Here is a 13597-nt window from a genome sequence, read left to right on the forward strand (position 1 = left end):
CACGGTACAAGGTATCCAGACTAGCCCCCAACATCCCATAGGTTTGTCCCTGTTTGTTCACTGCTTGCTCTCTCTCCCTCACCTCACCTTCCTCTCTCTCAAGATCCCTTCTTTCGGTAGCGGGCTTCCCTTCCCTGCTCCTGCCCCTCTCCCCTGTCCTCCTGTCAATACCCTACCAAACCCCCCCCACCCTGGGGCTCTCCTTCTCCTGCCCTATTTTCCTGCTTAGCCCCTCTCCCACTACTATCCCAACTCCCTGCCTCCCCCTCTCCTCCTCTAATGCCCTCTTTCTCAATGACCTCCTGAACCCCCAGCCCCCTTAAACCATTCACTGCCATCCCGAAACATGAACAGCCTCACCATTTCATTAAGTGCAAGAAAATGTTAACATACCTCTAATCCAAGCGTGCCTATGTAGCCCTTCTCCAAGAGATCCACCTCTCCGCGGAGGTGTCGGAGAAGCTGCGCCGTGGCTGGATGGGAAGAGTAATACACAACAGCTGTCCCCCTACCCCAGGAGACAGGCACAGGAAACACCGGAAATATGGTGTGGAGATCCTATTGTGCAAGTCCATGCCCTTCACCATCCTTGGGACATGGACTGATCCTAATGGCGGGCTTGGTCTACATGCCAACGGGGCACAATTGGCAGTTTTTTCTTCAGCTTAATAGCCTTTTGACAGAAATTGCTGCTACTTGCTGGCTCTTTGGGGGCGATTGGACCCTGGCTCGTGATGTGGTCCTGGACCGCACCGACCCGGTGGATGTGGGCAATAACTATCAAACTAAGTGACATGGTCACGGTCCATAGTTTTGTGGACATCTGACGTTTCATTTACCTCGCAGGCTGGGCGTTTCCATTTCTCTCCCTGGTGAATGGCTTTGAATCCCACTTGGATTATTTCCTCATCGTCCAACTGGTGGTTGCCCTTATTCAGGATGTATGAATCCTTGACGTCGCACTCTCCGACCAGACCCCTGTCCTCCATTCCCTGAACCTTGGGCTGACCTCCCTAGGCCAGAAGCTGTGGCATCTCAACATCTCACACTACTGGTCTCCTCTGAGCAAATCCAAGCTACAAATGCATGTTTCCTTCTTTATGGAGCTCAACAAGTCCTCGGTCATCTTCTCATGCACCATATGGTCAGCTGCAAAGGCGTCCATTCGCGGCCAGCTCTTAAAAGTTGCTGCCCTTGCCGACAAACAGCGAACGGAGATGATATTGCGTTCCTCACCTACCAATACACAGCATGCCCCTCGAGCCCTTGCCAGCGTCACCTGGAGAAAGCCAGCATGGATCTCAATACGCGCTAACCCTTCAAGGCTAAATGTACACTGCGGCGGATGAAGGACCGACAGAATTAGAATGGCAAGAAAGCAGGGAGACAGCTTATGGCCCAGCCTCGCCAACATGAAGCTGCTTTGGCCAACCCCACCCATAGGTCCACAGATGGCACCCTTCTTAGTCAGCCGCAAGATATTGTTGATGGATTTGCGACCTTCTATAAGGCTCTTTACACCCTGGAGATAGATGTGGACCTTGCCTGCCTGGATGCCTTCTTTGAAACATACACCTCCCCTGCCTCAACGACTCAGGCAGGGACCTCCTTCAGGGAGAAATCACCAAGTCAGAAATAGAGCAGGCCATTTCAAGGCTTCCATACCATAAAGACCCAGGGGAGATGGCTTCCCGGAGGAATTCTACAAGTGGGAGGGGGAGGAGGTTCTGGACTTCCACAATAAGGCCTTCCAGATGTGGAAAATGCGGGATCCCTCGGCTCTATGCCCTACAAGGAAGGGATTGCACTCCTCCTCAAACCCAGGAAGGAGCCCCTCCTCTGTAGGAGTTACCCGCCCATCTCCCTACTCAATAGGGACCTTAAGATTCTAATTGGGGTTTGGTGGCTCGGCTCAGAGCAGTGATCCCAAAGCTGATCCACCACTTTCAGGTGGGCTTCATCACCGGATGCTCATCCAGGAACCATCCCTGAACCCTGGCCCATGCGCTCTAGTTCATAAGGAATTTACCAGAGGATGCTCTTGCCCTCTCAATGGATGTTGAAAAAGTGTTTGATAGGATAGAGTGGGAATACCTTTTTGCAACGCTTCACAGGTTTGGCTTTGGTGAGGATGTCATAGCCAAGTTTGGGGGGCTATATGACTTATCCATTGCCCAGGCCAACTGAGAGGGGCTTCCTCTTTAAACCTTTCCTGGTCCACCGAGGGACATGGCAGGGGTGCCTGTTGTTGTCCCTCCTCTTCCTCCTCACTATAGAACCGTTGGCTGCCTCCCTCCGACTATCACCAAGGCTGACCGGTATTCCGACATCGTTGCTGTACCTCTACGCGAATTATATCCTGCTCATGCTTTCGGATCTCCTTCACTTGATCCCAGCACTCTTAGACCTCATCTCTGATTTTTCAGCTCTTTCAGGATACCGGATACATTGGGACAAGAGTGAGGCCTTGTCAATGCCTTGGGTGACCACCTGCACGTCTGTGTCTGCCTACCCCTTTAAATGGACATCTGCCCATCTAAAATACTTAGGAAAATACATTAACCGAGGCCCAGAACAGATAGTGGCGGACAACCTTGAGCTGCTGATGGCCTGCGCCACCCTGGACTCAGGGGCAGAACTACGCGCCATGAATAAGGGAATCCGATCCTTTATTTGGGAACTGAATCGCCCCTGGGTAGCCAGCAATAGACTCATGGCCCACCGCTCATGCAGGGTACAGGGCATCCCCTCATTTGAGCACCATGTCCTGGCACTGGATCTGGTGCAACTGGCCTACATGCTCCCCCAAGTCCCGGACCTGCCGCTATGGGTCACGATCAAACACACCATTCTGGGGTGACCACAAGAGCTTCACCCACTCTACTGATACACAACCTTGAGCCCTGGACCATAGAACCTGATGCTCCAGGCGATGGATAAGTCCTGGTCAAGAATTCACTGCCTTTTTTCAATCAACGCCTGCTTGCACGACCACACACCCCTATAGGGAAATACCGGGCAGCGAATTGGTGGAAAGATGCTGAACTGGGGAGTGTAGCACCCCACGAGGATCCACTCCCTTCATCACTTGCTGGCCCTGGGTGCTCTTAAGTCCTCTGCGATGCTGCAAGAGGAGTACGGCCACCCGCTCAACCAGATGTGGCGCTACCTCCACCTGCATCATTGCCTCACCCGATGCCTCGGAGCAACACCCTGTGCTCTCCAGTCCTCCTCAGGCCCTGGGGCCGCTTCCACGGGGTGTTGTCTGGTCTCTACTGCCAACTGAGGCACCACCACTATTCCCTACCCCTGGTGGAAAGCCTCCAAATCACCTTACAGGTGGAGTACGAGCCCAAACACTGGGTGGAATTACTGGAAGCACAGGACTGTGGGACCAGGGATGCACAGTTGAAATCTTGTCCCCTTAAATCTCTCCATGAGTGGCACTGGACCCCAACAAAAGTGCAGGCGGTGGGTTTGCTTCCCCACCCCCACTGCTGGCACCTTGACCGCTGCGACTTGACTCACATTCTCTGTGGCTGCCCAACCATTCAACCTTTTTGGAGGGTGTTAGGCACCAAGCTTGGTGCGACTCTGCCGGTCTCAGTACCCCTAGCTCAGCACCTGCTCTTATTTCACAGCCTAGCAAACTACCCTGACTTATCCCAGGAAGAGAGCTGGATGCTCCACACAGCACTCTCAATGACCAAGAACTGTGTGCTCTGGCACTGGTACTTTCCACTTCCACCCATTGACGAGGAATGGCTATCGGCCATGTACCAAGCTGCCTCTTATGAACGCATCATCTGCAACCTACAGGACAAAACAGAGACCTTCATCTCAGAGTGAGCACCCTTCTTACAAGATGGTGACCACTGAATGGCTGCTTCCACCTGATGGTGTCTTGACTTCTTATTGCCCCTTTCTCTTTTCTCTTTCCTCTATCTTTCTCTCCTTTTATCCCTCTCTCCCCTTCTGTAGCCTTGGCCTCCCCACATCCGTTCCCAACTACCCCACCCCTTCCTGGCGTCCCCCCCACCTTTGGCCCTGCTAGTTAGCATGCCCCTTGCTGCCCACCCTGGGCCACCCTACATGTGCTTACCATTTCCCCTGCTTTGTCACCATGGGGCTCATGTGTACCCTGGTTTTAGCGAGTTGCTGCAACCTTGTAGAATTTACTATATCATTTTCTGTGCCATGTTCCCTGTACTGTCTTTTTTTCTGAGTAAAACACTAAAAAAGAATTGTGAAACAAACAAAAAAATCCCCATCAGGGGCCTAGCCACCGCAGGTGCAGTCACCGACCTCATGGCCTCTGGGTACATGTGGCGCAGTCCACCAAGACCAGGATGAACCTGCTGCCTAAAAAGGTCTTGGGGTCCAACGGAACAACAATACAGATGCCAACTCTCTCAAAGGGAGTGTCAATGACAGGCAAAGAAACCAGGGGAGCCATCAGTTTTTTTCCTGCTTTCCCACTGGCCTGGCAGGTGGGACAAGACATACAGAATTTATCTGAGGCTGTCTTCATTCGGGGCCGGTAGAAGTGGGGGACAAGCCTGGAAAAGGTCTTGTCAAGCCTCAAATGTCCTGCCAGGTTGATATCATGAACCACCCCCAGTACACTGAGGGACCACTAGAACACTCAAAGGGAACCAGAGTGTTGCACATGACTCTCTGTGCATGGTCACCCCCAAACCTTTTGCCTTTTACCCTCCACTTTTTGCTGGATTTGTTTATGTTGACCTTAGGACTTTGTGTAGTTTACAACTTCTTACCAGTGCTAAATTGCTTTTGCTCACTCCCCTACAACATGAATACATTGGCTTATACTCTATGGGCATATTTAATGATGTCCCTTGTAGAGTGGAATACCATATACCCAAGGCCTGTAAATTAAATGCTAAAGTGGGCCAGCAGCACTTATTATTCCACCCAATCAAATAGCACCATAAATCATGTCCCGGGGCTGCCATTGCAGCCTGAATGTAGCTTTAAACTGCCATGTTGACTTGGCATTAAAGCCTCCCTGCCAAGCCCTAAACTCCCCTTTTATTACATATGTCACCCCTAAGGTAGGTGCTAGGTTGCCCTTAGGCGAATGTGTTGTGTAATTAAAAATGGACATGCACTTTCAAGCTTTACATGTCCTGGTAGTAAAAAACTCCATTTGTTTTTCACTACTGAGAGGCCTACTCCTCCATTGGAAAAAAGCCCTGCTTACTGATAAAGTCAGGTTTTTTACCACAATTTTAAAACCGCAACTCTTAGGAAGTTATCATTTTTCTGCCTTTATCCCTTTGGTGCCTGCAGCCTGGCCTGGGTCACATGACTGGGTGTAACTGGCAGTTAGACTTTGTGAATTCCTCCCAGACAGTCAAACAATAGAGGGATTAGGTTTCCTGAATGGACCATCTGCTGGAAGGATGGGGAGCGAGCTGAGCAAAGCCCAGTTTATACCTGAATAGACTGTCCTCTGCCTTTATACAAAGGGCTTAACAACCTCACATTGTCACTGCAGCCTGCTTGAAAGCAGGGCAGGGGATTCAGGAAATTCCATGGACTTAAAAGTCACTCTCTACAAGCTTCTCCCACATTCCAGAACCAGGGAACCAGAGTTTAAAATTAGGACCTCAGACAAAAAAACTCTTCAGGACCTGTGGATACTCTGCCAGGAAGAAGGACTGTTTTGCTACTGTAAGGACTGCCACTTTGCTGGATTGCTGTTCTGAGGGACTGTGGCTCTGCTGGATTGCTGCCCAAATTGACCTGCTGCTCTGCTACCTTCTGCCTGGGGACAAGGACTGGATCATTAACTGTCCCAGGACCCCAGAGCGACACACAAGGGCTAGTTTGCTGGACTCCCGTTCACAAAACGGCTTCTTCCATCTTGAACCCACACCAGGACCCAGCTTGAGTGAGTCCTAACCCTCTAAGGGGTGCCCCTCCAGCCCTTGACCTTTGAAAGTGGTGCTAAAGTGGTCAGATAACTAAAATCCAAAAGTGGGGACTTAAAACTTTATTGACTAAAAGCGACTTTGAGAACCAGGAGGAGACGGGACTAACCAGCTCACCTATCTGCCTGATGCCTGCATCACCAGTCAGATTACCTTTGTAACTTCTCCCACTATGTTATTCTCCGCTGCAGCTATTCCGCATCAACGGTCCTTCACCAAGTGGGGATTCAACCTTGCGGAACTGCCTTCAAATACAGCCATCGGCCTCGTCCCAATGGAGGTTTTCGACTTCCATTTCAGAGACTTAGGGCCAGATGTAGGAAGCGAATTTTAACATTTACGACCGCAAAAAAGCCCTGTGCAATGTAGAGAGTGAAAAATCCAATCGTAAAATAAGGAATCGCAAAAAACCAGAGAAGTCAAGTTGCGATTTCCCATATTGCAAATTTAACCTACAGAGTCCAAAATTGCGTCTCGCAAATTGTGAAATCACAAATAAGAAATCGCAAAGAAATGTATGAAGAATCGGAAATAGCAATTCCACCCGAAATCGCAATTTGCGAGTCGCAAATTACCACCAACTCAAAGCAGGTGGTAACCAGGTGCACTGAATATAAACAGCCCCAGAATGCATCATTTTTCACACAATGGCAACCCTGTATGTCATAGCAATGAGGATGGGGATGCAAGCAGAAGCACAGAGGATGAGGAGGCGACAGGACGCATATACAGAGTGCGCATTACCCTGTTCCAACTAACAGAAGAAGAAATACATGAGAGGTACAGGCTTCACTCGACTACCGTCCTAGACCTGATACGTGACCTGCATCCAATCCTGGAGCATCAGATACGCAGGCCACACGCAATTCCACCACATGTGCAGGTCATGTGTTCCCTGCACCTACTTGCATCAGGTAGTTACCAGGGGGTGATAGCTGTAGCTGGAGGGGTCTCACAAAGTTGCCTGTCACGCTTCCACAACACCTTCCTGCATGCCATGCTTCAAAGAATGCACCATTACATTCGGTTTCCCACCACGCAACAGGAACTGCATAAGACCAAGATGGATTTCTATGAGATGGCTCAATTCCCACTTGTCATTGGGTACATAGATGGGACACATATTGCAATCTGTCTCCCCTCTGCTACTGAGTACGTATATCGGAACAGAAAATCATATAATTTAAACAACGTCAAGGTCATTTGTGATGCGTCACACATCATAATTAGGGGTGGGCGGAATTTGCGTAATTGCGTTACGCAAATCTCCGCGAAATGGTAAAAAATCTCCGCGAACACGCAGAAATTCCGCGAACACGCGGAATTGCTTGTTCGCGATGCTTTTTTCCTGTTCACAATTGCTGTTTGCGTGCTCGGGGAGAAATATCTCGCGAACACGCATTTTGAGAACGCGAACAAGCAAAAATTTCGCGAAATCGCGGAAAGCAGCCTTTTTAGCAATTTCGCGTTCTCCGCGGAACGCGAAATTACGCAAATTCCGCAAATTTCGCAAGCGGAACGGAATTTACCGCCCAGGCCTAATCATAATTGATATAGTAGCAAAATTCCTAGGAAGTACGCATGACTCCTACATCTTCAGGCATAGTGGAATCTATACACGTCTGACTGGGGGAGAATTTGGAGAAGGATACCTGCTAGGTAAATGCATGTGACACACTCTAATGTATACCTTGGATGTATCTGTAGTTGCCTGTGATTGATGTTTCATCCTTTCCCATTTAGGTGACAGCGCATATGCAGTGCATGCATTCATACCCCATTTCTCAACCCATCTGCCCCAAGTGAGAGGAGATACAATGCTGCCCATAAGTCTACGCGGAATGTGGTGGAGCGGACATTTGGACTACTGAAGAGCAGGTCCCACTGCCTCCGCAAAAGTAGAGGTGCACTGCAGTACGGCCCGAGATATGCTGCAAAATCATTGCTACCTGTGACATGCTACACAACCTGGCCACAAAGAAGGGAACCCCAGTGGAAATCACAGATTCGGACTCAGAGGATGACGAATGGCCATGGCGACATCACAGAGCAGCAGGTGTTGTAGGTGCCGCAGATGGGAGACACAGACGTGCTGAGATCACACGCAACTATTTCTAAGTAAGTAATGACACAAAGCCGATAATGATATTTGTACAACGGTGTTTTATTGTCCTTACATCAGGCAATATGTATATACACCGTCTCACAATCCTGGCCTCTGTGTGCCTTGAGTTGCCCATCATGGCATGTCAACACTGCATGCACATTCACAACCACTTTCACTGGGTCACATGGGTTACCTAAGCTATCAGCAAATGTCAGCCACAGCGTGGACTTATTTCCTGCGCCCACGCCCAGCAGTGCTTCGCTCAGTGTGCACACTTCCTCCCTTGATGACTGTTCTACTGATGGCCCTTGCCTTGCACTACACCGTCTGGGCTCAGTGATAGGATGAGTAATGCTGCTGCGGCTGGAGACCTCCTCACTGTCTCCACCATCCCCAGACCCTGTGGCAGCTACGTTGGCTGTGTGGAGCTGCACCACCCCCCTAGCAACATCCTGGCTGCAGTGGGCCATTTCCACTTGCATGGCAACTGTGCGTCTGCTCAAGACAGCTATAGCATTGCATAGGCGGTTGACTGCCTTTGTGTATCCATCCATGTGCTGTTTTTCACGGTGCCTTGCACCACGTTCACTCTTCATGTTGCTGCATAACTGCTGTACTGCCACAGACATGTCCCTCATGCACTCTGCATTGGCCCTATGACCTTCAGCTCATTGATGCCCTCCTTGATGTCCCTCATGTTCTTGTTCAGAGACACCAGCTGCCGTTGCATTAATCTCATTGTTTTCATTTGCAGCCGCTGCACCTTCACCATGGTGCTCTCAAGACCCGCAAAGACACTGGATTCCTCATCCTGCTCAGACAGACTTTGTGGCCTTGATCTGCATCGGAGACCACTGCTACGCTGCATGGGTGACTGTAGGTCGGGAGACTGTGCTGGCTCTTCGGGCATGGTCTGTGGAGCTTCTGGGGTCTATTCCACTCGCCCCTCCATCTCTTGTAGTGTTTTCAACATGTACCTCCTAGGTCTTGGTGGTGGTGTAGGTGTGACATCTGTGGCTGTCTGCGACTCTTGCTCCCCAATATGTTGTTGCCCAGGTGCCTCATGTGTCTCCCTCTCTTCTGCCCGTGGTGCAGGTTCGCCTGTGGATACAAGATGTCCATTTACTGACTTTCCTTGAAGCATTTGTATTACATTAAATTTACATGATTTGCTATTCACACTAACAGTTCTCCGCTCGGTTATTGACTGGTGTGAGGCCCCTGTGATTGTGTTCACAAATGTCACTGCTATGCAATATGAGTTTTGGGACTACATCTCCCATGATACATTGCTGGTTGTTATCAAAATGTGGACTGGAGTGAAATTCTAACTTGCTCATGGGGGATTGGGGAGGGTGAGGGTGAGGGTTCAGGACAGGCTGTGCAAGCATCTTACCTTGTCTGGTGTTGTCTCGGGCTGAGCTGTCCATGTCTCCTATGCCACTTATGCTCTCAGGCTGGAGGGTGGACTCCACCACGTCATCCAGGGGTGTTGTTGCAGACTCTGTGGATGGTCCGCCACCTGTCTTTTTGGCATGCTTCAGCCTGTCTTCTACCCTCTCCTTCGCCCTGGAGCGCAAGTCATACCAGCGCTTCTTTAGGTCGTCAATGGAGCGCTGTGTGACCCCAATGGCATTGATCTTGGCTTGTATCTCCAGCCAGATCTTTCTCTTCTGCGATTCTGGTACATGGAGAGATTTCTTGCTAAATAGTTGGTCATGTGTCTTCACCACTTCCTCAATCAGGACCTCCAACTCCTTTTCACTAAACTTGTGCTTCCTTTTCCTTTCTGCAGGCTCCTTTCCTTTCTCCTGTGTTTCCATCCTGTCAGCTGGTGTCTGCCTGAACACTCCTGTGCAGCTCCTGGGTGTGTGCTCCTGCTCTCTGCCTCTCCCACAGCCTCAGGCACTCAGAAACAGCATGGGTGTGGCCACTTCCTGCATGTGATGTCATCAGGAAGCACCTGAATAGCAGATTTGCTAATTTGCGATTTTTTGAAATTACGATTTCGCAAATCCAGTATTTGCGATTCGGTATTCAGGATAGTGAGTTTTAGGGAATCGCGAATTATTTGCGATTTTTTTGCTACATAGCGGTTTGCGATTTCTTAATAGCGATTCGGTAAAAATCGCTATTAATGACTCGCTAAACTGATTTTACCTACATCTAGCCCATAGGGCCTTATTGTGAGTTCCACAGTGCAGGGGTAAAACCTCTCCGCTCCCACACCGCCAAACCCATGTATAAACCACCCACCAGATCAGGAGTTTTCTCATGTCTGGTGGGTGGTTCTTTGGCGTTCCCACGGTGGTGCCTATGAAATAGCCACCGCAATGGGAAGTCAAAGGCAGTACCTGCATGGCATGGACTGCTGCTGTCCATGCTGTGCAGGTACTGGTGTGCAAGCACAGAGGGGAGCACATGTGTGCATCCACATGGCGTGAGGTACAAGGGGGCCCGATAGGGCCGTCTCTGTTTCCTCACCACCACACTTTTCATAGTGTTCGCACCTCCATGAAAAGTGTGGCAGTGAGGAAACTCGTAATATGCTTGGCGGGGCTGCATCGGCCCTGCCAAGCATATTGCGGCCTCAATACTGCTGTGCCACTGCCAGGGACCTCTGATCCCTGGCGGTTGTCCCAGGGAGGCCCGACTGCCCTGGTCATAATGGGGCGGTCGGAAGACGTCCACCACTGTGCCCCTTAGAGTCTGGTGGTCCGTAGATTGCCAGACTCGTAATGAAGCCCTATGTCCGAATGTAGAAATCTTCACTCTGGCTTCGAGCCAAGGCTATCCAGGGGCAATGCTCTATCTTCGGACACCTCCTGCAGCCTTTCCCTGCTGAACTTTACCATCTCAGAACCTTTATCTCAAGAATTGTCTTAAGTACGAAGAAAAGCAATGACCAGGCCTAATCCATTTCTTGTACCTGAACCATGCTCCATTGCGGTTGGCCATTGATCCAGTCTCATGTGACTAGATGTCCACGGTTGGTGCATTGATCTTTAAGGCTCTAGTTTTACAAAAACCTTTCAAAATTCATATCTTCAGTTCTACTGATTGGATTTTTGTTCTTTTGGTATCAAACAAATAACTTATTAAAATGTACTCTATTTTCTTAGTGGGTTTGACATTTTTTCTTGTGTTGTGTTTTCAGGTAATTACTGTTTGTGTGATGCTTAACTGCTGTACACACTGACCCTAAGTGAAGGGTGACTGCTTTTTGTGCCAAGCTACCCAGGGTTAAGCACAGGTTAAGCTAGTGACATTTTGTATTCTACCCTGCAAGGGCTTGTGGTTGTTGCTTGACCAGGGCTCACAGCCCAGTCAACAAACAACCCAGTTTATAACACAGAGCCATTAGGTAGTGACTCTCATGGATGTCTGCGACTATAACCTGCTGAAATCTATTCGTGAATACCTGTTCTGAGGACACTATGTCACACTTTACAGTAGTCATACTAGCTTGTGTCTCTCAGAGCCTGCACCATGTGCTCATTGATGGTGACCCACTGTCTATACCTAGAAGTACTGGAATGTATATAGGCTTCTGGCACCATCTCTCTATATTATAAGGTAACCTCTTTTCCCTCCCCCAAGCTTACTAGGACCGCATCCTCCCCACGCTCTACACTCACCAACCTAGGTGTCTGGCCACCGGTGGGGGACTGTGCGATCTTGGGACATTTCATGTCTCCCTTGGTGAGCCCATATTTGTGACACTCACTACACTGGGGACGAACCTCACTGTTTGCTTGTCAAAGAACCCCTGCTTCTTTGGTTCAGATTGAGACTGGTTGCTATGGTTGACTTGGAAATTGTTTTTTCAGGCCATTAGAAATGTCCATATTTTTAAGTTTTTCTCCCCCTCTTTCTTCTCATGGGACCCTCACTGCCCATCTTGTGATCCCCCAGATACCTTTTTGGACACTTGTGCCGACCCAGAGGTCTGCCTCCTTAACAAGCTCCTTTGAACCAGTGAGCTTACCATCAACTAGGTGCTGGCGCAGCTCGGTAAAACAGATATTGAACATATGCTCTTTTAGTATAAAATATAACAACCAAGTAAAATCATCAACTTAGCTGCCCCAAACCCAACCATTCAGTGCCTTGCCTGGTGGCATGCTCATGGTTCTGCATCTATGGGTATCCCCAGATATAACAAGGGTTTGCCATAGGGTGCAATGAGACCAAGGACCCAATTCTAGAAGTCTTCACATTTAATGATATCTCAGACTATATCTGACAACCATTGTTTTTATGAGCCATGTCATAATTGATGTCAAAGTCCGGGTATCAATGGACATAGATTTAAGAATTACTGCAGCATATGGCTGAGATTATATTCTGTTTATATGCAGACTACTTTAGACTGATGGAAAGGAAAAATCCTTCCACGGATCGATTCTTCTCACCTGAATTCCTCCTCTTTAGCTGCCACAAGATGCAACATGGTGTTCACTTGATCATACTGATGCTTTACTTAGGTTCCTGGATCTATTCCGTTGAATTAGATAGTTTACCACTTTGGTTTCTATTAGCAGCAATGGAGCAGTCAACTTGTACTGTATGGTTCTCCATTTTCTTTTAGTTTGATTGTGTCTCAATCGCTAGATATAATCTGTTTATAGAAAAACAGATATTCTAAAGACTTGGTTGTGTTTGTTGAATGTGGTATTGATGTGAGGTTATGAAGAAAGGCGCCTATGGTATTTAAGCATGAAGTATGACACGTAGGGTATTTTCTGTTTTTTGGGGATTAATTCTTAGTATGTTGAATCTGGTATGCATCCCCTTCTGCTACTGTTGTGTTTATATGTATCTCATTTTTAAAGCACTGAAATTTTAATGTGCCTTTTTATCCTTCTGAGATGTTACCGTTATGTGTACATTTCTTTGAGGTGAATGAATTTGTACTATAGTTTTGAAGGCAGTGTAATGTGTATAGTTCTATAAAATGTGTGTTTTGGAAATAGACTTTATCTACTAAGACTATTGGAGCAACCCTAGCAACAACAGAGCTAGATTGAGTAATTTCTCCATAGGGAGTGGGACTGATGGCTATATGCCATATGCTCTACAACAGTTGTTCCCTTAGAATGATCATCCCTCGCCCACCAAGTGTGACATGCTTTGTTATAATGGTCTTAATCCAGTAGTGTGAGGCATCTCAGGATAGTTGAATTTGCCGTGTGTACTCCAGCTGTCTATGTTGTGTTGTAGGGAGTATAATTTCCTATATTTCTAAAATGTTGCATCAATGTGTGTCACATCTCTGTCATTAAGGACACTAGCGGATACTAAGATCAGGAGTTGCTGTCCAGCAAGCAGGCGTTAAAAAATTATCGCCGCTTTTGCGTCCGTTTTCGGACGGAAAGCGGCGATAATTTTATCGCCTTATCTGCAAGGTCATGCTATCGCGTGAAACCTTGCCTTATCTCCATTTCCCTTAACGTCCATCTTTGTATCTCTAATGAGATGCAAAGTGGGCGTTCCTCCCCAGGATAACGGGAGAAATGTCGCTAAGCGACAT

The 13597-nt window shown here is 48.5% G+C and overlaps 1 protein-coding gene across 1 annotated transcript; it reads right to left on the reverse strand.

Annotated features, from left to right (window-relative positions):
• Positions 1 to 9245: 9245 nt before the first annotated feature.
• Positions 9246 to 9887, reverse strand: LOC146864152 (myb-related transcription factor, partner of profilin-like). The gene has a single exon (XM_085638672.1). It carries the CDS (start codon positions 9885 to 9887, stop codon positions 9246 to 9248), a length of 642 nt encoding a protein of 213 aa, XP_085494798.1.
• Positions 9888 to 13597: the final 3710 nt, after the last annotated feature.

This window comes from Triturus cristatus, chromosome 2_1 (assembly GCF_964204655.1).
Source record: "Triturus cristatus chromosome 2_1, aTriCri1.1, whole genome shotgun sequence".
Taxonomy (NCBI): domain Eukaryota; kingdom Metazoa; phylum Chordata; class Amphibia; order Caudata; family Salamandridae; genus Triturus; species Triturus cristatus.

What these genes read in the sequence shown, in the direction of transcription:
- LOC146864152 (XM_085638672.1), bottom strand. Translation starts at nt 9,887, where the DNA reads ATGGAAACACAGGAGAAAGGAAAGGAGCCTGCAGAAAGGAAAAGGAAG.